Genomic DNA, 27,022 nt, shown 5'->3' on the forward strand with positions numbered 1-27,022 from the left:
TCATAACTTCATATAAATAAACATTCAATGCACTTAAATTTCTAAATTCTGTGTATCCTGGTAGTTTCTTATTAGTTTGAAGATTTATTATAATCAACATCAAAAATTAATTCAAATAATTCTTTTTCAACCACAGTAAAAGTAATGTTTCTTTGGGTGTAAACTAACCTTATCATCATAAAATTTAGGAATAAGTATAGAAATAGACTTATTATATTGATAGTGATTTAGACAGTCCTTACACTGATATTTCGTTACACCTGCAAACCTCAGGAGATTGCATTCAAAAAAACTAAAGTGATAAATAAAAAGGAGGCATTTAAATGTGATAAAGGGATAAATAAAGCCATTGAAGGATCCATATTTACAAAACAGATCATATTTGCTTATAATAATTAAAAAAATAAATATGTTAATGTAATGTGCGAGAATTAGCACATGACAACAGACACAAATGTACTGGCTACTAACAAATCTACACTAATGAAAACAAACCTAAATGAGGAGAAAGTTTTAAGTTTTTAATTGTATTATCATAATTAATCAGATATATAAAGCATTTTTCTTACTCCAAGGTAATTGTATGAAATAAGGTATTCCAAACTATTGATAGAATTGCTGAATAGTCTTGTTGAGAAAATGCTGCATGCTTGTTTGAAGAAATCGTGTAAATGCAGGTGTTTGCAAAGCAAGGGCAGGCATAGAAGATGCCTATCTTACAATAGACATAGAAAAGCATCTTCTATACCTATCCTTAAAAGTAGTGATGTCAAAAATATGTGTCATACATGATGAATCAGGAAGTTCTTTGTAAAAACAGAACATAAAGATTATAAATTTTTGTTTAAGCAAATAAATCTTTGTTATACTTTTTGTACATTTTTATTTGCATCAATGTAACTATAATTTTGACTCTAGGTAGAGTGATTAATGTTACAGACTTAGCTGACTCACATGAATTGTATAGAAGCCAGTAGTCACCATCATGCTTCATTAGTCAAGGTCACCCACATATATGACATGAAGAAATACTAATTTTTATTCAGTATACAGCAATTTTTTTTTTTTTTTTTTAATTAAAGTTTAGGAACATTTGAATCATAAGCATGGCATGATACTTATATATAATATAATCTTATCTCACCTGTTAAATATTAACTTTATAAATCTTGATGAGAAATGAGTTATATATTAAAATAAAGACATTTGACGATAATAAAAATAAATGTATTTCTAATACATAAACAAAATTTACAACAAATGCATTATTATTAATGGTAACAAATTAATTTCACTTTTATATTATTTTAATATTTTATAATAATTACAAAATATTTTGGACATATTTTCCCAGCCTATCATTTTTATAGTACCAGTTAAACTGCTGACTAAGTCAACTGTTATTTTAACGAATAGTAGGTAAACACAACTCAAGAGAATAAAAACATTGATTTTTATAATAATACTACAGTAATTTAAAAACCACACACATTTAAACTTTGTTTAAATAGGAAACATACCTTCAGGATGATCACATTTGAAGATCATATGGTCATGAGACCATGTTACAGAAATTAAAGTTATAACTGCTGCCAATGAAAAAATTATTTTGCTTATTTATTTAATTTTACATTCAAAATAACTATAATTTATTGTGATAATATTTTATTTAATGTAAACAAATACTATAAGTAGAGATATGTAAGAATTAAAGAATGTTATGTATTATTGACTGGAGATTAAATGTGAAAGCAAACTATTATAAAGCAAAGTTAGTGAATTAAAAGAAAGGAAGACAATAAGAAATTAAAGATTAATACAGGAAAAACTAACATCACAATCAGAACTTCGCTGTTTAATATTTGTAAATTACAAAGGCATGTACTGATACTAAAGCAGATATACAAAAATTTGGAGATCTTTCATGGGCAAAAAAAGTTTGTTGGTAACAAAGATAAATTTTGTACTTAAAAAGAAGTCTTTTTTTAATTTTTCAATAAATTTACATTTTTAGAACCACTGACAACAAAAGGGAAAAACAGCCTTTCACTTCAACACATTAAAAAAAGATCTCTTTGATAATGAAAAAAATGTAATTAAATTAAAAATAATAAAAAAAGGCTATTGTTATGTATTGTTAATATTTAAGCAACTGAACTGAAATTTCTTAAGCCACTGTAAGCTCCAATTTAAGAAATCTAAACAAAACAATGGGAAATTGAATAGCAAGTGACTGACCAAAATATTAAAAGTAAGATTACACTCTTACACTGTATGGGTTAATGTGCCAACAGCTAAATTGTTTTTCTACTAACAACACAAACTTTAAACAAGATAATGTAATAAAAACTTTACCTAACATCTGTAGAAGTAACAGCATTAAAATGAGTATTTGTTTTTTAAAAAAATAATATTTAAATCAATAAAAAAAAATATAGTATAGATTTACTTTATACGTATGAATAAAAATTTCACTACTATAATATAAAATAAAAAATTATTATTTCCATAAATGTTATTTGTCAAACAGGGTATAACTTGTTATGATCTAAGACATTAAATTAAGGTAATTCAAAATAGAAATAATATAGCAGGCGAAATAATAAAAATAGTGATAAATTACACTATCAATGTTTGATAACCATCTATATTCTCTGATTGACTGTAATTCATCACTAAGAATTTGACATTTATTCAAAATTTCATGTCATTCTCTTAACAGAAAACTAAACCCATTCATTATGATATCAAAAATATTATTTCTCTGACTGAACTATGTAACAATTAAAAGTACAGTATTATTTGTTTTTTCACCTAATTACAGTTAACAGAGAGGAAATTATTTTTTGAATTAAGTCCTTCCACTTTTAAGAATGATTTTTCTCCAGAATTATAATCTTTCAATTAATTTTTGAACAATGATAATCAAGAAATTACTATATGCAATTTATTTTAAACTTGTATTTTAACAGGAAGGTGCAATATCTGAAATAATATGTGAGGAAATATCACTCTTTACTGGAACTGAATCCAAGGCCACCTAATACAAAAAGCAGCAACACCATCTGGCCAGCTATAGGTGAAATATTCATGAGAATGAAATTCTTGAGGGAAATTGAATTGAATTTAAATTCAAGTAAAAGTAAATCTAAGACTGTATATCACATCTATGAAACAAAAATTAAACGATTTAAGATGACACCACAGCTCCAAATCCTCTCATAGATCCAAAACTCCAGAAGCAGAAATAGAATTAAAATTTAATTAGAGTACACTTAACTAGCATTTTCTAAGCTTTTCCATCTAACATTTTTTAAATTCACTAATCCATGTTATCAACCAAAAGATTTTTTTTCATTACAATTATCCTACAAACCTTTACTGTTTTAATAATGAATGGCATTTATAAATAAATTAAAATAAAAATAAAACTACCTGTAAAGATAAATAAACATTATTTTACTAAGTTATTACTTAACCATAATTAAGTATTAACAAAAAATTGTTTAGAATCAGCTCGACTGTAAAACGCTCGAGATAAATTCCGAGGTTGAAAATTACGCCTTTTATATAAAATTATAGCAGCCATACTAAATGGTATAGCCAAAAATAAGCCAATAATAACACCAATCAAAAGAGCACCATCTCTCTCAGGTCTATTTCCATAAAAATCAAGACACCTCATATGATACTGCCTGACTTCAAGATCTTCCATCGAAATACCTTTCATTTCTATTGGTTCATGACATCTAAAAACAAAAAATAAACCTTATTTATTTAAAAATTAAATAAATGGATTTTTTAAGACCATTTTATAGCATGTATTCACAAGTAAATTCATGGTTATTTACAAGAAAACATCCACTGCTACCATTGTTGTCACCAAATACGTAATATTTGTGTCTTGTAACATCTATCATTCACTCTTAAGTCTTTTGTCCCAGTTACTCATAAGCCATAAGTAGATTTATTGTTTATATCACATAATATAGAATTCCACCATAAAAAATAAAATGATTATATTTGATGTACATTTGTTATCACCAAAAGAGTTAATAAATAATGTATTAAACACATTAATTAAAAGAATTAATTAATGTAATTAAAACAAAATTACAGTCAATCTGTAAGTCTTAAGTCTATGACATTTTATTTTGTAATTAATATTCATCACAGCTCATATTTCAAGATATTTTACCATAATTATAAGCGTTTATTTAACTTGCTTTAGTTATAATCAAATCTTGCAACTTCTATATCTTTTGATCTATCTTATGAAAATCAATGAAATTTGGTAAACGTATGTAACTTCGATGACAATATGGCAATTTTTTGCAATTGTTTTGCAATTTAATACTACAGTGCAAAATATGAATATGAACCCCCCCCCCCCCCCGATGTGCTACCCCTATGCTAAATTCATGCATTTAGTTGAAAATTTTCATTTCTCATGAACTATCGTATGAAAATGATTGAAATTTGGTACACGTATGTAACTTCGATGTGTAAAAATAATATTTTTACTTTTTAGTATTAATAAACAAACTTGAACAAACAATAATATTCAGATATAAATATTATTAAGAATATTTTTTTGGATGTAAAAAGTTTATTGTTCATTAAGACTAAAAAGTAAAAAATAACAAAAAATACAAAAAAATTACAAAAATATATTTGATTACACATAAAAAATTAATTTTTAAAAAAGCTTTTATTTAACTAATAATAATATTAACATTAATAAAATGCCCCCACTCGCTTTCTTTGTACGTATTCTCACATAAATGAAGTTCATCTTCGAATTCTGCTTGTAATCTAAGCCAAATTGAACGCACTCTTCCCGCTAAAAGTTTCATTTTAATTAATTATGAATTTTTATTTAATGAATTCATAATTACGATTACAAGAATAATAATGATAATAATTAATAATTTTTCAGATTATCATCAAAAAGTAATAACTTTCTGCAAGATTTCTAAATTTAATTTTTATTTTTAATCTTATTAACCCTTAAAGGTCATCTCGGTGCAAATTTGAACCATCAAAGAATTAAAACTTCAGTTATTTTATTACAGATAAATAAAGTATATACTAAACAACCTCATTAAACAAAAGATATATTTTAAAATACAGCAAATGTCTATAAATACTTACTCGAAAACATTGTTATAAAAACTGTGCCACGCTTTTATTTAAATAAATATTTTCATTACTTTTAATTTTAAAATTTAATAATTATTACATTTATTTATTTTTTATTTATTAGATATTTATAAAATTTATTTTTTACTTTTCAGTGCACTTTTATATTTGTTAATATATTATAGTTTTTTGTTTAAAATTCCCAATTTGAATTATTCTTATTTTTTATTTTTTAGAGGGTTTTTCTAATTTGTTTCCTTTTTTTTATTAATGTTAATGTTAATATTAGTTAAATAAAAGCTTTTTTAAAAAATAATTTTTTATATGTAATCAAATATATTTTTGTATTTTTTTTTTTAATTTTATAAACTTATAGCCAAACTATATTGATTATATCCATACAGTGGACCATATATTTAGAAATACAAGGTCCACTTTATCGTATAAGCATAGTGCACAACTCTTGATATAGCAGCAAGGTGATCCATGCAATGTCATCACCAAATTTTTAAAATGTTCCTTTCAAATCGAAAATGTCTTTTTTTCATTATTATCCAATCATATTACAGGAGATTGAATTACTTGAAAACCAAACTATAGGAACATTAAAATTATTCTTTAATACAAGCAGTATATATTATCAGTACATATTTTCTTAGTGTCAGCTATAATGTACAACTTTTAAATACAATATTGATGTAAGTATTGCATTAAATTGAAACTAATTTTTTTCTTGTGGTGCATGCAATTTGATACCACAAAAAAATATGATACACTCTTTGATTTACTGCAAAATCTGTACTTTTTCAGAATGTAATGTCTATTTTCCAAATGAAATTTAATCACAATATTATTTACCAATATCCTTGTATTTTTATTAACCTAAAAGAATTTTGTGGTTTTAGAATTGAATGTTTTCAACAGTCTACAAAAATCACTAGTTTATACATTTTTATTACTTATTATATCAATTTTTTATCAATATTTTAAAACATGAAATTCTTTACTTTTACCACTTTTAAAACCAGACTGATTATCAACACTAATGTTATTTTCAAAAGGTATTGAGTTACATATATTTTATAGACTTTTTCTTTAGCTACTAATAAACATATTGGATGGTAGTTATTTACATTACTGATTAATATACGAGTATTAAATTAATCCAAATGACTGAATATCCAACATCTCTTTTAAATAAATCTAGGAAAATTTCAGTTTATAGATACATAGAGCTATATAAATTTATGAGATGGTTAATATTAAAGACTTTTTCCATAACTTGTTTTAAATCTATTGTGCCTATATAATCTCTTAGTTATCTGTGCCAGATAACTTCCTCATCTTTAATTTCTAACATGATATTTATAAAAGAGAAAAAAAAGAATTATTGCACATGATACTGATTAAACATGCTAAAATTCTACTAAAAAGTCACATATATATATTGAGTATAATTTTAAAAAAATTATGCAAAATACTGAAAATAACAAAAAAAAGGCAAAGAATAAAAGGAAAAAAAAACAAAATACTATAAAAAATACCCAAACTTGTGGATGTGGTTTGTTTATGGGTAGAATAATAGTGATTAGCTACTTAATATTTTCAGTGCTTAGGTTTTTAAAAACTATTTGTTTACTTAGAATTATACTTTTTAGGATTATAAATTGTTGTTCCAGCATTTGCAGTTACACATCAAGATAAAGTTAATTTTTTTTGAGGGGGTTAGGATTTTAATTGCTTATTCTTCAGTTTGTCACATAAATTAATTATTTGTGGTTTGTTCACTATAATTTACGATTAATTGATTCTGTTTCTTTAATAGTTGCTTATGGATTTGTTTCTTTTGGCTTTTTTATTTAATTGGTATTTTTATGATTGGTTAGGTAGACAGTTTTTTTATTGTAAAAGGTCTTTTGAATTATTTTTACCTTCTTTAAGATTTTTTGTTTTTGTTTTCTGTAATGAATATGTCTTGTCCTTTGTTTCTTGTATTATTTCTTACAATTTTTTTTTTTTATTATTATTATTATTAATAGTAGTTTATACTGCGCGAGTTTAATATGGAGCGTGCTGAAGAGTTTTGAGAATGGATATATCTGAAATGTGTCAACTGTGATTTAGTTATGACAAAGCTAAGAGAGGTAGAAGATAATTGTACTCAATATAAAAATTGTGACAATCTTAGCAGAAAAAAAAAATATTTTAATAATAGTCACATATCTTTAATCTTTTTCAACTTAAAAAAAAGTTATTTATATTATGCTAATTTTGCTGACATCATGAGATTTATCAACTTTGTAACATTTATATTACAATGTTACGCAGGGAGCCCCTAGGTGCTCCTACGCCCAGTTTGCGGGCCAGTTTGCTCCTACGCCCTCCGGCGCCAAGTGCTTGTGCGAGACTGCTCCCATCACTTCAGGTCTTCCACCACCATCTTAACATAGACTGTTAAGATGTACATCTTCCAATTCTCCTCAGATTCTAATAACATATCCTGTACCTCTTCAGGTGAGAACATATCATCTCTACTCTAAGTATTTAGTAGGTCTTTCCTTGGCTATCTTGGACATCTGAAGAAAATATGCAGAGGAGTCTCTTCCTCACAGCACACACAGGACAAGCATCGGAGCTGTCAAGGCTAAACCTGAAAAGGTATGTCCAGAAACCCCCATGGCCCACCAGGAACTGAGTAACATCTCTTAGGAGGCGGTTTCCATTAGTCTGTCATATTCACCAGACACACTGCAGAATATCACAGCAGGTACATTTTTTTTTTAATATAACATCGATGCTGGCATGTAGGTAAGTTAATCTTCCTGTGTTCTATACCCCAGCATATGTGATCTGATAAATATTTTTGTTCTTTCTTTATTTAACTGATATTTGTTTTGATAAATTTATTACAATTTTTTTTTATTATTGCAATTTATTTATGGCAAAGCTACATGATTATAGAAAATTTATTACATGGATTCAATAAAAATTAGCAAATGATTACAGCTTGATGAAAAAGATGCTTATTATATTGGTAAGGGCGAATTTATGCAACATTAATTATAGTGATAGAGATTTAGATTAACAAGAAAGAGAGATTTACTAAACCATAGACCAAAATTTACATCAAAACACTACGTAAAAACCATAGCAAAGTTATATTTTCAGGACAAAAGGAAACAAAAGAAGGTGCCAAAGATGCAACTATTAATGTTTTTATCCATACAAACAAATAGTAACTTCTGAAATAAGGTAAATTACTGAAGAAAAATAAAGATATTAAAATCACAAAAAAGTGAGAAATGTTTTCATTATAGTAATGCTCCATTTGTCTGAAAGGAGAAAATCAATTCTAGTGTATCAGAATTGTAAATAAAGTTTGGATCTAATGTAACTGTTTTTAGCCATTGGATTAATTATAAAATATCTCTATTTTTACTAGAATACACATGGTTTGACAAGGAATCAACAGATACAAAATCAAAAATGGATGAGATGGCAGAATTTAGATAATTTTTTCAGAATTAATATTAAATTGTAAAGACTACTCATCTCAGAGAATACACAACAGTACAATGTACAAAAAATGTACAAAAAATTTTAAACATTCTGATGCATAACTTCTTAGGCTAAAAGAGTTTTATCCAGTATAAGTAAAAAAAACTGGCTATTTTTAGCCTAATATGTAATACACAGCTATCATGCACTTTCTATTTTATTTCAACTGAAACACAAAATAATAAACATCAAAAACAAGAATAATGAAAAATTATTTCAAAATAATTATGAAAAGCAGGACATGTAAATAAATATATGAAACACAATATCAGATTTGCTGGCTGGTATTAAAATAAATGTCCACCTGCATGATTTTAAGCCACTTAGAACAGTTGTTAAATGATAAACTACATTTTCTTAGATCACTTTAAGATCTGAAATTATTCAACCATTAATAACTTGTATAATAACATTTCATTATTAAACTGCATCCAGAACGTGTTTCACTCAAACACAATTAGCTAACAACTACTTATTTAAAGTAAATAAATTAAAATAATATATAACATTACAAACACACATAATCTCTTTTGATGAATGTGTAGGCATTTTTCTTATCTGATGTAACAAATTAGATACCATCCACTGATTTTTACAGTCACACACCCATGGATTTTCTTGAAGATCTAAAGAGTCGAGTAAATCCCATCGACCAACTAAATTACTTTCCAGATATCTAAGTTGATTATGACTTAAATAAAGCTAAATTCAACAAAAATAAATAAAATGTAAGTAAAGTTTATAAAAATTAATTTTACATAGATTTAAAGAAATAACTGAAACATGAAAAGCATTTTGAATACATTACAAATATGCCTCCGGTATAATTTTTTGAAATTTTTGTGACAATCTAGGTTTAGTGACGTTTGAAACAAAAAATGTATAAAACTGTTGAAGAAACAAATTTAAAGCAGTTTAATAATTTGTAAATACATATGCTTTCAGGAAAATAAATCCTGTTTAAATGTACATTTCACATATACACATAATTAAGTGCCACGTTTTTCTATTTTTCATCAGCAAGCCGCAGACATTATTATATTGATGCATGAAGTTTACAATTTTTATTCACTGTTTAAGTAAATAAAAGAGTGTAACTGTAAAAGTACAGTCCGTAATTTTTTTAATGCTATGAATAATTAATTTCATTCCTGATAACTTGTAAGAATGAGATATTCGATAGTAAAGTTAGGAAATGGGTCTACATGTTTAATTAAAAATGAGAGAATGTGCAGACGACAATAAAATACAAGCAGAACATTCTAGAAAAATGATATTCTTAACAGAACCCATGTCTTAAGGCTTAATAAATAATTTTCCAGTTTATTGTGAAATTATGCAAAAACTGCAAAATTTCACCCAGGACAAAATACATAGAATGCCAGCTGTTTGGCATTCTGCCAGGTGTTTGACATTTGAATGCCAGGTGTATGGCAGTTTTAAATTTATTTTATTCCTTATTTTGACAGCCTAATAGTACTTCATCTCTAGGTAACCATCATATGTGTTTCAGAATCATTTGAATACTTTTTTAGATTCTTCATTTACTTCCACAAAAATTTGTGTGTATTATACACATGGTTTTTAACCTTTATGATCCAAAAAGAATCTCAATACACAAAAAATTTATCAAGATACTAAGACAGTATGGTAACTTTATAAGTGATGTAATTTACATCAATGGAAATTTATTGAATAAACAAAAGAACATCAAAAAAAGAAAAGGAATAAAATAGCAACACCTTCAAAATAATCACATGAGGAATTTACCTTCTTATTGGGTTTAATGTTAAGAAAATAACTATTAAAGCATCAAAGTTGCTAGAATTTTAATAAAACATGTTATTTTTTAAAAAAGAAAGGAATTTAATTTTTATCATAAAATTTTGATTTAAAGCAATAAGCAATAAAACAATGCTTGTTGTTTTATTGCTTAATAGACTTCTTTGTATGTCTATTAAATTACATATAAACATTTTTTTCTGTACTTCATTAAATTTATTACATTTGAAAGCGAGATACGATCCTCATATTCTTTAATAAAGTGGACAATTACACAACTGCTGAAACTAGAGAACGTGTACACAAATTAAGATCAGAAGAATTATACCAAATCAAAGAGCAATTAAATGATTGGCAACAAAAAACAAACGAAATGATGATCAATTCAGACTTGGGAGAATATTGACCGACAATATTATTGGGGTAATGAAATAAAAGGTAAGAATTTTTTGCAATTTATTAAAAATCAAGCGTGTACATGCCTCAGAGTATATGTTGTTCTTGTGGGGGTCTATTTTTCAGTCACTCTGTAGTTAACTTTAATGTTGATAAAATTAAACTAGAAAATTAAAAAATAATATGATTCTAAATTATAATTTTCAATTAATATTAAATAATCAGATGTTACACCAAATCTATTTTCTACATATACACACATGTATTAATACCTATTAAATTACATACACACAGTTTTAAAAGTAAATAAAATTTTATTTCAATAATAACTTCGGATTTCTTTTTCATATTTTTTTTATTGTTATTATTGAATTATTAGTTTCTCTAATTTTTTTTTACAATCACAGGTTAATAATTATTAATAAATCAATATAATTATTCAAATTAAAAAAAAAAAAAAATTATAAAAAGGAGATGAAGACTGATTTTGAACCGCTGTGCCATCCCCTTATAGATCCAAATATTTCATTAATTAAATTTTCATTTGGCTATAATTCTGGAACCAATGAAAATGAGTACCATTTATGATATATCGTTGAAAAGCTCTCAGCGAGGGCTTATGACTGCAGTTAAGAAAAATACCAAAATCCAAATTTGTTTGGATTTTGGACAGTTTGGTTTGTTTGTGATTTACTCATTTAGAAAACACTTAAGAAAAATCAAGGAAAAGATTAAAGCTAATAAAATTTGAAATGTTTCATGAAAAATACAAAGAGATAACAGGTACATAATTTAGCTCATGTATTCATAATTATCTATGACATATATTAAGTATAAAATACAATCTAAACTGTATATGTAAAAATCAATAAATTAATTTTAACAAACCCTTTTTAGTGGAGGCCAAATTCTTCCTTCTGAACCATCAGCAGGTACTCTACTAAATGCAGTACTTGATATTTCTGTTAGATTTAAATTAAATCTTAAACTCAATTCTATCAATCCAGTCAAATTACTAAAAGCATTTGGTCCGATCCTCTCTAACTTTGGCATCCAATTTAAATGCAAAATTTCCAGATCAGGTAATGATGGGAAACTGCTAAAATTAAAAATGTATAGAGGTTAGACACAATTTATGTATATAGAGGTTAGACAAAATATTGTGTGTGTGCGTGTGTAACGTTCTGAAAATTCATCAAATAATTCGTCAATAAAATGACTACTGCACCAATTAAACACTAAACAACAAAACCACCAAACATAGTTAAAGAAAAACTTAAAAAAACTAATACCACGAAAGTATCTAATATCCCGCGAAAGTCAGTCGACTTTCGACTGCATCATCGGTCGATCCCGCATCATCAGTCGGTACATAATTCTACAATTACATCAAAAAATAAATAAAAACTTAAAAATCTAGAAAACATAAATCCCGACAAGCACAAAAATTGAACACAACTTTATTGCCACTTGGAACGATGCAAATTTAAAACGTCACGCAACGTTCGAAAACATTGTTGCCAACTGCTATAACCCACTATGTCTTTAATTAAAGCATCATTCTCAAAAACGATCTGTTAGTTAATCATTTCATACTTTTTTTTAGTTCTATATATATAATATTTTTCAAGTAAACTCATCTTTTTATTGTTATTATAAATTCCCAAAACTTCTAAATTATTTTTATAATCAGTAAACTACGCTTACATTGCTCTAAGCGCTCAGCCGCAGGCTTGTCTGGCCCGGCACCCTTCGGCGACGAATTCCCTGTCGAGCTTCCTCCGAGGCATGTAATCTTTTTCTTTTCTTTTTCCTATTTAGCCTCCAGTAACTACCGTTTAGATAATTCTTCAGAGGATGAATTAGGATGATATGTATGAGTGTAAATGAAGTGTAGTCTTGTACATTTTCAGTTCGACCATTCCTGAAATGTGTGGTTAATTGAAACCCAACCACCAAAGAACACCGGTATCCACGATCTAGTATTCAAATCCGTGTAAAAATAACTGGCTTTACTAGGACTTGAACGCTGGAACTCTCGACTTTCCAAATCAGCTGATTTGGAAAGACGCGTTAACCACTAGACCAACCCGGTGGGTAACTGAGGCATGTAATCTGTCATTCACTCTCTTAATGTGGTCCTCTATAACCTTCCATTCAAGGGGTTCTCTCATCATAATTCTCTGAGTGTCTTCCGGATTAAACATGACCTCTGCGCCCAAGGTTTCTAGCATCTCTTGTAGAGGGGTCATAACATGTAGAGAGTTCTCCTCAGCATATGTGGGACAAAGGCATGAGTGATCCAAACAGAATCTGTACAAGTAAGCTCTATAGCCTCTATGGTCCGCCAGAAACTGCGTTAAAAGAGTAACCCGCGAACCATGGTCCTTCGGTACCAGCTTTTAACATCTTCGGCAATGCGGAGCGTCCAGTGTCCTTTCGTCCCACCAGCTTTGCCAGATTCCTAACAACTCCTATTCAATATCAGCAGAAATTCTCTTATCAGCAGGAGATAGAGGTCCCAATGGCCGAAGTCTTTTCCTTTGCTCAATCAGAAGGTCTATAGGTAAAAGGCCAGCCAAGACGTCGTCCGCCTCCTTAGAAATTGTACGATAAGCGTAGATTATCCGTAAACAGCATTTCCTGTGTGAAACCTCAAGTCGTCTTAAATATTTAGTGACACTTCCCCCACAATTGAGCCCCGTACAACATCGTGGCGTATACAACTCCCGCCAGCAGTCTTCTCCACAACTGGGTTGGGCCACTGCAGTTGGGTAGGAGACCGGAGACTGGCACCCAACCATCATCTTCTCCTCTTTGGCAGCCCCCTCAATGGCCTATGTTCCAAACCAAAGCCTCGTGTTGACCCAGACCCCGACGTATTTAATCACAGGTCTGGCTTTGATCTGTCTTCCCCCCAAGGTGAATCTCAGCTTCAGGCATCTCTTGGCAAAAAAAATTGCCAACATCTCTGTTTTATTAGGAGCAAGCATGAGGCCCACCCCTGCCATTCACTCTTTGATGGCTTGTTAAGCATTGCATATCTTAACAGTAGCCTTGCTAACTGTGTCAACCTCCACTGCCAAAGCTATGTTATCCGCATAACCCACCAGGGTCATCCCTGATGGAAGACCCTGTTATAAGACATTACCCAGAGAGTTGGTCTGAGGATCTACCCTTGCAGTACTCCTCTATATAGATTACGCTCAATTGTTGTTCCACCTTCCAGGCAGCAAACAAGCCTACACCCAGTTAGATATTACTTGATCATCTGTCATAAGTACAGCGGAATTCCACACTCCACTAGCGACCTCATTATTGCGACATGAGAAATGCAGTTGAATGCATTTCTCATGCATGCACATTGCCTTCAGCTCCTCCTTGCAGCTCTCTCCGCAACCTAGCACAGAGCACCCACCACATCAATGGCAGATCTCCACTTCCGGAAGCCGTATTGGCTGGTGGAGATTCTGTCCACCCTCCTCTTCAGTACCTCAGATATTCTGCGTTGGAGCATGAAGACTAACACCAGCTGCTGGCATCTCTACCTGTGGGAGAATACCCTCTCTGTGAGGCAATATAGAAGCGTATAGTCTTGTACATTCTCAGTTCGACCATTCCTGAGATGTGTGGTTAATCGAAACCCAACCACCAAAGAACACCGATATCCACGATCTAGTATTCAAATCCGTGTAAAAATAACTGACTTTACTAGGACTTGAACACTGGAACTCTCGACTTCCAAATCAGCTGATTTGGGATGGATTGCCACCCTTATCACCATATTCAACAACCAGATACTGGACACTAAATGTTTCCTGTAATGACGCATTTTAAATTGTATTAATATAAACCACCTGGTACAGAATATTGAGGTAAGACATATCTTATATAATTTTATCCTGAAAGTATTATCATGAGAGTATTTTATCAGTCAGTCATGACTAAATTCATTTAATTAAATTACATATTAAAAAGATATTAGTAATACTAAAGTAAACCATATACATAGTGTAATGTTTATTATGTTACTGTAATATTATAATGAAATTTATTTTAATTAAATTATTTAATCATGACTGAGGATGCAGGATCCTACGAAAGTACTTTCATGATAAAATTAAAGTTATATTCTGTACTAGGTAGTTTATATTAATAGAATTAAAAATATATATAACAGTATAGAAGAATAAAATGAATTTTAAAAAGATCAATTTCAGTAAAGTAATTTTATCATTGTACATTTTTTTTAATTAATGCTAAAAATTGAACTTAAAATTAAAAAAAAAATTAATTATGGCAATAATAAATTGTTAAATTAAAACTTACACAATCAATAATTTTTTTTTAAATTTAATAAATTCATATGAAAACAAAGTTAAATTACACTTGGAGATACATGTATACAATCAATATTAATATTATTATAAGAAAAACAAAGTTTCTTCAAATATAATTTGTTGATATATACTTACTCAATCTCTTTAATTGGATTATCATCGATATATAAAGTATTAAGATTATGTGAATTTGCTATTTCTTCTGGAATTGATGTAAATTGGTTTCCAGATAAATTTAAAATTGTTAACAATCTAGGTGTATGAAGCATAAATTCTGGCAACACTTTTAGTCCAGTATATGATAAATCTAATACCTGAAAAATTAAAAAATACATTAAAATTACTTTATGAAATTAAACATACAGAATGTTAAAAATAGTCTCTACAAAAGCAAAAGCAAAGCTAAACCAATTTACATTTAATCAATGGATGAAGCCATTACTTGAAAATCCATCATAACAAAATAAAATATGTATTAGATTTTCACAAAATTTATTTAAAAAGTCATATTTATCTTCATATCTAAAAAAAATCCTACAAATCTAGTTATAAATTGTTATTAAAATAGAAATAAATGATTGATTACTAACTAGAACATTAGAAATTAGAAGTAGTTATTGGTCATGAACAGCCTTAATCTACTCCTAGTAATTCCCATTATTATTTGAATATAATTGGCAAATAATCAAACAGCCAACATGAATGATGCTTTTTTTTTAACTGAAATTCCACTCACTACCAACATATTTAGGATTATGATTATAGCTTAATACGTAAACTAGCTCATTAATACCTGCAAATTATATCAATCACAATATGTTGCTTTCATTCAAACTATTCATTCCTCACAGTGCTAATGATAAGTAACAAGAAGCTTATAAAAATTTGAATATTAAGAAAACTTGTTTATAAATATATTCTAAGAATGTATTACTGGTAGGTTTGTATATTAGGAACCATAATAATAATAACTGCAGATAACCTCACATGAATTATAAATTATTCCTGAAAAATAACAAACCACCCATCTCAGGCTTATTAACAAAAATGAGGAGTGAAGTGGTTTCCATTTTCTTCTTTAGTGAGCCAAATACACGGCGTTTCATAACGTTCTTAGGAGTTACAAAAATTCAGTACAAAACAAGTATTTCACTTACCTAAATGAAATTTGTACTAGGTGATGCAGGGACTCACCTCGGTTTTTGTTAAAATCTATAAATGTTCAATATATGCTCCTCTGGTGACACGGCACACATCAACACGAAAGTCTAGCTCTTGCCAAACTCGTTCTAACATGTCTTTTTCGATAGAGTTGATTGCATTGATTATGCGATCCTTTAGCTCAGCGATATCGTGAGGCATTGGCGGGATAACACCGTATCTTTCACGTAACCCCAGAGAATCAAATCACATGGCGTGAGGTCTGGTGATCTTGGTGGCCACAGCATAATATGTAGGTATTCTTCAGACGCACGTCCTATCCAGCGCCGAGGTAATGTTGTGTTAAGATACTGTCGAACCTTGTTATGAAAATGGGCAGGACAACCGTCTTGCGTGAAAATGAAGTTGTTGAGTAGCTGAGGCATAAGCCATAATTGTAACATATCCAGCCAGGTACATCATGCCGGTTACTGTCGTTTACATAAAAAAGAACGGCCCATACACTGCCTCACGAGAGAACGCACAAAAAACGTTTACTTTCAGAGAATCCCAAATGTGTTCCACATAAGCGTGTGGGTTTTCAGTTTCCCAAACTCGCACGTTATGACGGTTTACTTTGCCGCTAATATGGAAAGTAGCTTTATCGCTGAAAATTATCTTGTTTAGAAAACCTTCATCTAACAACATCTTTTCCTGTAACTGTAAACAAAAATCGAGCCTACTTGTTTTATCTCCATCAGAAAGATGCTGCATTAATTGAAGATGGTACGGTTTGCATAATAAACGTTTACGGAGAGCTCTCCACACTGTTGTTTTCGGGATTCCTAATTCTCTGTCTGCAGCCGCAGTCGATTTTGACGGGCTGCCAATGAAACTTGCACGCACATGTTCGACATTGACTTCTGAGATTGATGGACGACCAGTTGAGTTTCACATGCAACCAGTTTCACTGAATTGTTTATACCATGCACGAATTGAATTGTCACTTGGTAGCTCCTTATGAAATTTCAACCGAAATGCACGTTGCACAGAAATTGCTGACTTTGACAAGTGAAATTCTAATACACAAGACGACTTCTCGCTTCCCGTGGCAGCCATTTTCTCTACTGTCGACGCCTAGCGAGCAAATGGTTTACTACCTGCCTAGTATATGTGGAAAAAACTATTTGAAGTACTCTTTCGTACAGTACTTGTTTTATTCTTATGAGTGAAATAGTTTTTTGTTAATGAATTTTCGAAACTCCGAAGAACATTATGAAACGCTCTGTATATTAGTTGCACATCAACATACTAAGAACATCAAAATGTAGAAGTGACTGCATCTCGTAACTGCTACCTTCACTTTGTTCTCCACAAGAGAATAGGATTTACTCTCAAAGAAAGAAAATCCACTCTTATTAAAGCTCTTTAGCTTTATGTGCATCACAGCCTTAAGAAAGCCTCAGACATATATAGTAAGGCAACAAATTAATTGATACTCAAAAACCCCCATATATTATTGTTTATTTTCATCAGAGAATGTTTGTTTACTAAAAACTCAGTTATATTTTGTATTCTCTAATTCACCTATTTTATCAATAGGTTTCCTTACAACCCTTCATTATGAACTTTTTTACAGCTTTTGTTAATCTCATAAGCTATTAACTAAAATTATTTTAACTATTACTGTAAACTAATACATTTTATTTAATTTAAGATGAATTTTAGCATTATTAAGAGTTTTATGATAAACTCAATTACATCATGACTGAAAGAAAATATTGTTTATTATTAAAAAAAACATTACTTATTGTCATCATGAGAAATCAAACAATGAGACAGTCTATTGAAAGAACGATGAATAAACTTTCTGAACCAGTACAAGCAATTGTACATTTTCAATTTTATTCATTGTTTCCAGTCATTTTATTATCGCCAGCCTTTACATTTGACATGAGCTTTGTGTAACTTTAGAAAACAAAATATTTAATTTTTGAGGAAAATTAAATAACTTTAAAAATACTTCATTTACATAAAACTGGACTGATAGTAACATTAATTAGTATATTAATTTATTACATTCAGGATTTTAACATTTGTATCTTTTAGAACTGATATATCTATCGGAGATTATTTTAGGTAAATAATTACACAATTTTACCATTTTGCCCACCAGAAGTCATTGTGTAATAGACATAAAATGCCCTTACAATAGTCTTTAGGGGAATAAACCACAAAACAATTATTTTAAAAAAATTAATTATATTTTATACATAAGACGATTTATTGCAGTTTAAAAATAATAAAAAAGAAGTTACTTCACTTAGTTGCTTTGAAGTGAGTAACAAATTAAATAAATATTCAGTGCTCTTAATGACCACCTAACAAAAAAAGAAAACATTGTTTGGTGAAACAGTTACCTCTTTTTACTTATGGTTAAAATCTCATAGAACTAATGTAGATTAAAGTTTTCGTTTCACTCAAGTGTTATATAAAAGGAATGAATATTGTTAATGAATTTTTAATTGATTTAATATTGTCATCGTTTTAATATTTTTCAAAAATTCTTTATTTTGTAGAGTAAGTTCATCTGAAAATTCCAACATAGATTTATTCCATATAATTTAATTATAAATAATTTTTAACAAAATATTTCATTGTTTATATAGATTGAAGAAATTAACATTTTTGATCATTATTACTGCATAATATTATGTTGTTATTAGATAATGATTTATGATCTGATATCATTTTAACAAAAGTAAAAGTAAGCTTACTTCCTGTCAAGGTCATAATCAGTAAATACTAACAATATGAAAAACATTAATTACATCTATACAGTCAAAAAGTACTTTACAAGCAACATTATTAATTTATTAAAATAACCATAAGAAATAATTACCTTAAGATTTTGAATCGATGCTAACGCTATAACAGTTGACTTATCAATAAATTTAAATGGATTATTGTCAACAGAGAGCGATTCCAATTTTGGGAGATGTTCAAAAACATCTGGATGTAGAGTATGTAACTTATTTGAACTCAACTTTAATGTTTTCAATTTAATTAATGGTTCATAAGCTTGTGGTGAGTATAAACCCTGAAAACAATAAACATTCTGTATTATGAGAATTACAGTTTACAAATTTAAATATCCACTGTCAAAAAACACGTTGGTAATTAATCCACATATTTTTTACTTTACTCCATTGTGAGATTATTAGTTTATTTATTTTTATTTTTTCTGAGAAGTTATTCATATGCAGACAATAGAGATTCCATATTGAACAATCATAAACTGAAACTGAATTAGAGCCCAACCCCTTTTGTTCTTACTTTCTAAATCTTTAGATTAAAAGATTGTCATATTTTAAATTAGATTTTCTTAATAACTTTATTTCAGATGGTCAGTAAAGGATGGAGAGATTTTGATCAGATATTCAGAAGAAATAAAAACATATAACATCTGTATAGGAAATTTTGCCTATTTCCTTAATGAAATAAGATTATTTCATTACTGTACATATGATTATTATGCTATACAGTTAGTCTGGCTTTTTCCAGTGGTATACTTTCAACAAATTTGATAAATTAAAATTTTTTTAAAACTGTTTTTAGGAAGTGGTAAAGAGAAAATGTACTGTGATAGACAACATTCAAGAACTTGGCAAAGAATTTAGGTAATTCTATTTATTTATTTTTTACTAGTATACAACCTCAGATATTCTGTGCTTAATTATTTAATCAAGAAAGCTGAGATAGATGAATCAATGGCGAAAAAATATCAGGCTCTTACCAAGAATCAAACCTAAGACCAACTGATATAGAAACAATTATGTTAACCACTAACCAAAGCGCTGGCCGTAACAGTATTCCATCTGAAACGTACAGACCTGCCACTACAGTTTAGTTTTGGAAAATTTGGGGTTATATTATGAAAGTAATAGAATTTTTAAAATGGTATATTTTGTCTTCATAATTTATAAGTAAAATGAAAATATAGGTTGCAAATACACACATATCAATTCAATGAAGTAGTTTCAATTAAATAAGTGTTAACATTTTTTTTAAGACCATTGTATCAAGATAACCAGGATTGGTTATTTTATTATTAGAAAAAAATGTTCATATAAAAATTGTTTGAGAAAAAAAAAGATCATATGAAACAGATGGGTATTTAAAATATTTAATATTTAAATAGTTAAAGAATTACCTTAGAGCTTCAAAAATTGCTTCAAATCAGTTTTATAACAGAAAAAAATTGTATGTCGTAATTAAATTTAATTTAGTCATTAAATTCATTAACATAAAAACATTGCATTTCCTTCTAGGGCTCACAAATGATTCGTACCAGTAAAGAGGATTTATAAATTTCTCGGTATAGATAATTATATTACAATTATTCATCATAAGTAAATAACAATTATAAAAAAATGGAGATGAATTTATTGAAGATGAATTTATTTTTAAGTCTAAATTATACATTTATTTTATATTAATCAGTAATGATTTCTTTTAAAAAGTATGTGTGTTATTCACTGACACACCTACAATATACAAATATATCTTATGTTGATGTTCACAGACATACACATAATCAACAGTTATCTAGTTTCTGCAGCCAATTAACTCCTTTACATTTATCTTACAGTTTATCTTTAAAGCACTAACAAATCTTATCACATAACATAAAAACCTTGAATAAAACATTACTTCCATCGAGATAAAGTGACCTCATAATTAGTAAATATATATTTAATATATGAAGCCTTTATTAATATTTCATTTAAAGAAGAAATAGCAAAAATAACCTGTTTAAGTGATTTTAGTCATTAAAAATATGACAAAAAAAAAATTTAAGATATTCCAAAACTAAAATTAGCTTAATTTTAAAATGTTGAAAAATGCATTAATTGCTTACTGATATAATAGGTAAAAGTTATAAAAGCCTTTACTTTGTTTACACTAGCTTTTACTGTAAGTAAAACTTTTGCAGAGATTAGCATTTTTTAAACTAAGTTTTAGAGTGCTGTAGGATGTGGTATTCATTGGTGTTCAAATTATATTTTTTTTAGATTTTGTTTCGTATGATATATACCAGCAGTATATGTAATTTAAATCATACAGTTCATTTGTATTGTTTTTGTGTGTTTATATATTTAAATGAGTCAAATTCATATCCTTTACTAATTATACGTAAGATTTCATGTTTTTGATATTTGCACATATAGCTTGTTTCAATAAGTTGGTTTGTGAAAGTGGATTCAGTGGAGTTGCAAAGTGAAGGTTTTATTTGTTCTTTTTAATATTTTGAGTAGCTACCATCTGTTTACCCTATGCACAACTTATTATAATTTGAGCAATAAAGTTTGTACATCCTAATTAAATAAAATTTGTTTAACTGTGAATCTGAGTTTTTGTTACATCTGTATTTTGTCTTGTTTTTGGTTCCATATTAAATATTATAACCTAGTTTTTTTAATTTGTGGATACATTTTTTAGAATGATTATTAATTTGTTATTACTATTTGCCTGACTCAGTTTTTTGTTCTGAAATTTATGTTAAACTTTATATACTAGTGTTCTTTTAAATCTGTTCTGCTAAATATTTTATTTAATGCAGCCTGGTGGTCTTTTTGTGTAGTGGAATATTGTATGGCCTATATTTTGAGAGCTGAAAGATTATGATACATGAGTGATATGAAAATATGTGTATAAGTGTATCATAACAGGTTTTTTTTGTAGATTTTGGATATTACAATCACATAAATCACAAAATATGGTATTCAAAGAATATCAAAATTCATATCCTTATTGTAATTCTCTGTCATTCATTAGATGTAGTTAATGTAAATAAAGTGTATTAATTCTAGAAATGGTTTTTGGGGAATTTTTGTGTTATCACTATATAAAATAATTTACGAAAAAAGCAAATAGGATTTTCCTAACTTTTTTTTTTTACATGAGAAACTGATATAAGTTAACGTAAAGTTTGGTTAAAATTTTAGTAAAATAAATTGATTAGTACACAAAAAAGAACAATAAAATAATTAACAATGTCCTTTGATTATCATTCACTACTTTGTATCTGTTTTTTACTGTCAAACATTAAAATATCTGTATCAGATGAGAATACTGTCAAATTTATTAATTTAAACAGGCTAAAAATTAATTCAGTAATTTAAAAAAAATAGCTGTTTTTAAAAATTGATCTTTTAATATCATTTGTAATTTTCAGTAAATGTATTAAATTTTATGAAAAACGAACACTTACATAATTTAAATGCCAGTGAAAGCACTCAATTCAAGAGAGTGCTATTATCCGGTGGATCCAGTGGATATATTTTAAAATATCTCATTACAAAACACTTATACATACGAACATGTTATCTTTATGTTTTTCAACATATCTATACACTCTGCATACATAAAAAAAATTAATTCTATTTAGACATATGTGCCTGAATTTATATTAATGCACATGCATATGTTTTTACACGACTGCTCAAAATGGAATGTAATGCATTTAGGGTGCATGTATGTATGTTTGTACACTGTGTATGTTCTATACTCAACAGCTCAACGGTCGAACCAAGCAGTTCAATGGCTGTGCTGATTTAGATGTATACCCCACACTGGAGTCCTTATGTTACTGGGAGTGTCATAGACTCTACATATTTACATATAGTAGTAAAGATTTTCCAGTTGAAGCACAAACTTTAATGATCTGTGAATGTGAGCTGGGTTAGCTCACATGAATGATTCAAATCAATTGAATGAATATTACAAAAATAATAGAATTAAATTTACATTAAATAAAATAAAGGAATATTAAATAGATTAAAAAAATTTCTGTTTAATAATAATGGGCTTTCTGAGGGGAGGCTAGAGTGATGAAGTGATGAGACCACCACGTGCAAGGCGAGACTAATCATCATCATCAACTGGTAATAAACAGGGTGCCCCTGGGGTGCTGTTTTGGGAAGTACAAATACTTTTATAATATCTCTGCAAACAAATCTTCAATTTTCAAAATTCACAACAGGGCATTCATTAGTAGATTGAAGGCTAACTTTTGCATGCATCAGGTACTCTCTCAATCTAACAGATAGTGATTATTCAGAAATGTTGTTATTTCTTTGCAACCAATCTTCCAATTTTCATTTATTACTGTGATCTGTATATTTTTATTTATGTTAATGACATTAATAAAACTGCATGTGTTATTGAAATATTTTTTGCTCAAAAAGGATTGTAATGCATTTAGGGTGTTTGTATGTATGTTCCACTGTAGCAGCTCAAATGCTATATACAAAATTGTCACCCGCATGCTCTTTAATTATCCTTCATTAAAGAGCAATGTTTATCAGCATGTTTTTTTCGCAGTTTTTGGTATATTTTGATTTTTAATATTTATCTCTTATTCATTATGAAACTTAATTTTTGAGCCCAGCATTATTATTAAATTACAGAATAGAAACATAACATCATGTTCGGTTTTCATGTCTGAATTTGTGCTATTGTCCACAAAAATGTTTCATGATATGCATCTAATTTTATACAAAGACTATTTTAAGCATATAAAAAGAGTCTGATAGGTAAATAGACTCAAAATCCTATTTCTTGAGATCCTTATTTATTTTTTATTTTCCTAATTTACTATTTTAATAATAAAAATCTCTACAAAATAATATGGCAAGACGATTAGTTATAATAAAACATAATTTTTCATGTACTGGCTGTTAATATGTCATCCCAGCTCCTAATAGTAGTTATAAATCCTTTTTACAGCTTCCATAGAAATCTACAAACTGTCAGCAAAGGTAGTTTCCATATTTGAATTAAAAAGTAAAATATTTTTAATGGGATACAATGCTTTTAAAAATTTTTATGAGATCCTGGTTAAGAAGTTAACTTCATTTTTTACAGCCTAATGATACTATAACAGCTGGAAAATCTTAGAAAGTAGCATCCTAAAAATTAAAGGGTAAGAAATAAGGATCCAGTGCTAATAACCAAAGGCATATTTAACGTAATGGTTCCCATAAATCACCAGAATGAAACAAGGGTTATGTACATATTATTTAAGCTAAAAATGTTCTCTGAGGGACTGTATTGCTCTAAATCAGTTTATTAATTTTTAGTTCTTCTACTCAGTATTTTTTGATTCTTGTAACTCTCCATATAGAAGGCTCAGAAAAAAATCTGCATTTTATGTAGAACATATGACAAATTCTGTAAAACTAATCAAGTTTGTTTTTATTTTCCTGGCTAATGAGATGTATGCTACTATAGCTATACTTGTAATGGTAAGTTATACAGACCGGTCAAAAAAAAAATCTAAAAAATTAGTCTTAAGTTTTGTGGCTTAAGGAGACATTAAACAAAAATTAACAAAAAAGCAGATTTGAATATATTTTAAATAAAAAGAAAAAATTATTCTAATGCTCCCAAGTAAAAAAAAAAATCTGTTTTTGTCAAACGGATGTTTATACGTATTTATGTTGGCCTATATTTGGTCTTGTAACTCTGAACCCTATTGACTGATTTTATTCAAACTTTGTATACAGTTATTACCTTTAGGGGGGAAAATGAATAAATTTTTGCAAGAATTGGAAAAATAAATTTGTTTTGGTCAAAATAAAATTTCAAGTCTTTAGTTGGGCACAGCAAAAAATCTTTTTTACAAAAGTTTATCAAGATGACAAATTACCAAAAATGTTTATTTAATATTCACCCCCTCCCAAAAAAAAGACTACATATTTTTCCTATTTTAGCTATATCTTACTTCAGAAAAGAAGTTAATAGGTGAGTTTTTTCATATTTACTATATCAATAGGACTTAAACTCATTTGTGGTAACAAAATTTATTTTTTAATTTAAAAAAATTATTTTAAATTTAAATGCATCTTACTAGTTACCCATTGGATTTAAAATAATATTTTTAATATTATATAATATTATCACTACATTTCTCTACTTTTAGATACCTCCTGAAGATGTGCTACATTCACAAATTTTCTTGAATTTGTGTTAACATAGGTGAATGAAACATATAAAGGTGAAAATGCATTAACATAGAGTGCCAATTATTTCATGTACTAATTTTTACAATAGTACCACAGTAATTATACTGAGAATAAAAGTATCTGCAAACAACAGAACTTTAATTTCTCTTCACAGAATGATTTATTCATTCTCTTTTCTTTGCTATGTACAAATTTATTATCCCCGATGATACAAATCATAAAAAATATAATTTTCTCATTTTTGTGACATAACATACAAACATAAATACTTTAACATACAAAGAGAATCAATTTCAGAAATACTTTTTGAATTCGAAAGAAGGAAGTACATTTTATAGGACATCACCCTCTGTTAATCAAATTAATCCTGGGAAAAGCTCCTTGGTTTAATAAATTTTCTGTTTAATTTCTATAAATTTAGAAGATTATTTTAAACTGCAACCTTGTAAATAAGATGCCCATTCATTTTCTTCTTAAAATCCAGCACCAATGGAATAGAATAAAAAATTAATCAAATATTTATACTTACTCTAAATATGCTAGGTCGAAGTTCTTCAGAATGAATAAAATTCTCACTAAGATCAAGCACAGTAAGATTAGATAATAATTTAAATGATCCATCCTCAATATCTGTAATTGAATTATTTTTAAGCGATAAGTATTCAACTGAAAGTCGAGGAAATGGACGAATGTGTGAAAATTCGTTTCCATCTAGTTCAACCATTTTTAATTTTTCAGTGTTATTCCAAAATTCATCATCAAATTGTATTTTTAATTTAAGATTTTTACAGTAGGCAGTTACATCCACACATGAACAAAGATCTTGGCACAAATTTGCAAATGCGGTTTTTATAAATAGCCAGCTTACTATCCATATTAGTTTTGACATTTCTGAAAAAAGAAACTATACATAATATCTCAAAATATATAAAAAGAAAGTTCTCATAAATTCAATATGTTCAAAGTATGAAATATTAATCTAAATAATATTTATTTATATGAAGTATGAAATAATAAATCTCAAAAAATAGCAGTTAAATTTAGGAAATATCATGTTTGATGATTTTATTTGTAATACTATATTATATAATTTAAAGTAGTCTAATTTAACCAACATTATTTAGTTAATACAAAATAAAAATTATAGTTTATTTTATTGTTTAGAATTCAAATTTTTTTTTAAATCTCAAATTATTTAAAAAAATTGTAATTCAGTACTGAAGGATGATCATGTGTACAGCGCACATAAATTCACAATATCTCAGTATTAATGAAAAAAATCTCAGCCTGAAAATGAAAAAATCTACAGCTCTACTGTGTTGACCTCATAGTCTGCTGTCAGACAGTATTAGGCAAAAGTAAAAAGAAAGTAATTCAGGCATTTAAGTTATGGTTTTATTTATTAAGACTGATACATATACCAATATTTACTGAGAAGAACTGTTTAAGCTCAGAGATCTCCAAAATAAAAAATTGCTCAAACCTAAAATATAATGATATCAAAATAACATATCAATATGTAATAAGTAATTATTTAACATCATGAGTACTACATAAACATAATATACAGAGAATTAATTTTATAGATACTTTCAAGGATTAAAAAAGACAGAAGTACATTTTTTGAGAAGAGCT

General features: G+C 28.1%; 1 protein-coding gene across 4 annotated transcripts in view; it reads right to left on the reverse strand.

The window, feature by feature from the left end:
• Window positions 1-1,205: 1,205 nt before the first annotated feature.
• LOC142321489 (CD180 antigen-like) overlaps window positions 1,206-27,022 on the reverse strand; it is a 32,431-nt gene continuing 6,614 nt past the window's right edge. For 3 of the 4 annotated variants that reach the window (XM_075359618.1, XM_075359620.1, XM_075359619.1), the window contains exons 2-7: window positions 25,917-26,278; window positions 19,261-19,458; window positions 15,354-15,532; window positions 11,767-11,977; window positions 9,221-9,402; window positions 1,206-3,749 (exon numbers count right to left, since the gene is read on the reverse strand). In XM_075359618.1, the coding sequence (XP_075215733.1) occupies window positions 3,485-3,749; window positions 9,221-9,402; window positions 11,767-11,977; window positions 15,354-15,532; window positions 19,261-19,458; window positions 25,917-26,276 (1,395 nt within the window). In that variant the 5' untranslated portion in view covers window positions 26,277-26,278 and the 3' untranslated portion in view covers window positions 1,206-3,484. The remainder of the gene's footprint in view (window positions 3,750-9,220; window positions 9,403-11,766; window positions 11,978-15,353; window positions 15,533-19,260; window positions 19,459-25,916; window positions 26,279-27,022) is intronic. The other variant, XM_075359621.1, reaches the window with a different exon arrangement.

The sequence above is a fragment of the Lycorma delicatula genome, chromosome 3, assembly GCF_047948215.1.
Source record: "Lycorma delicatula isolate Av1 chromosome 3, ASM4794821v1, whole genome shotgun sequence".
Taxonomy (NCBI): domain Eukaryota; kingdom Metazoa; phylum Arthropoda; class Insecta; order Hemiptera; family Fulgoridae; genus Lycorma; species Lycorma delicatula.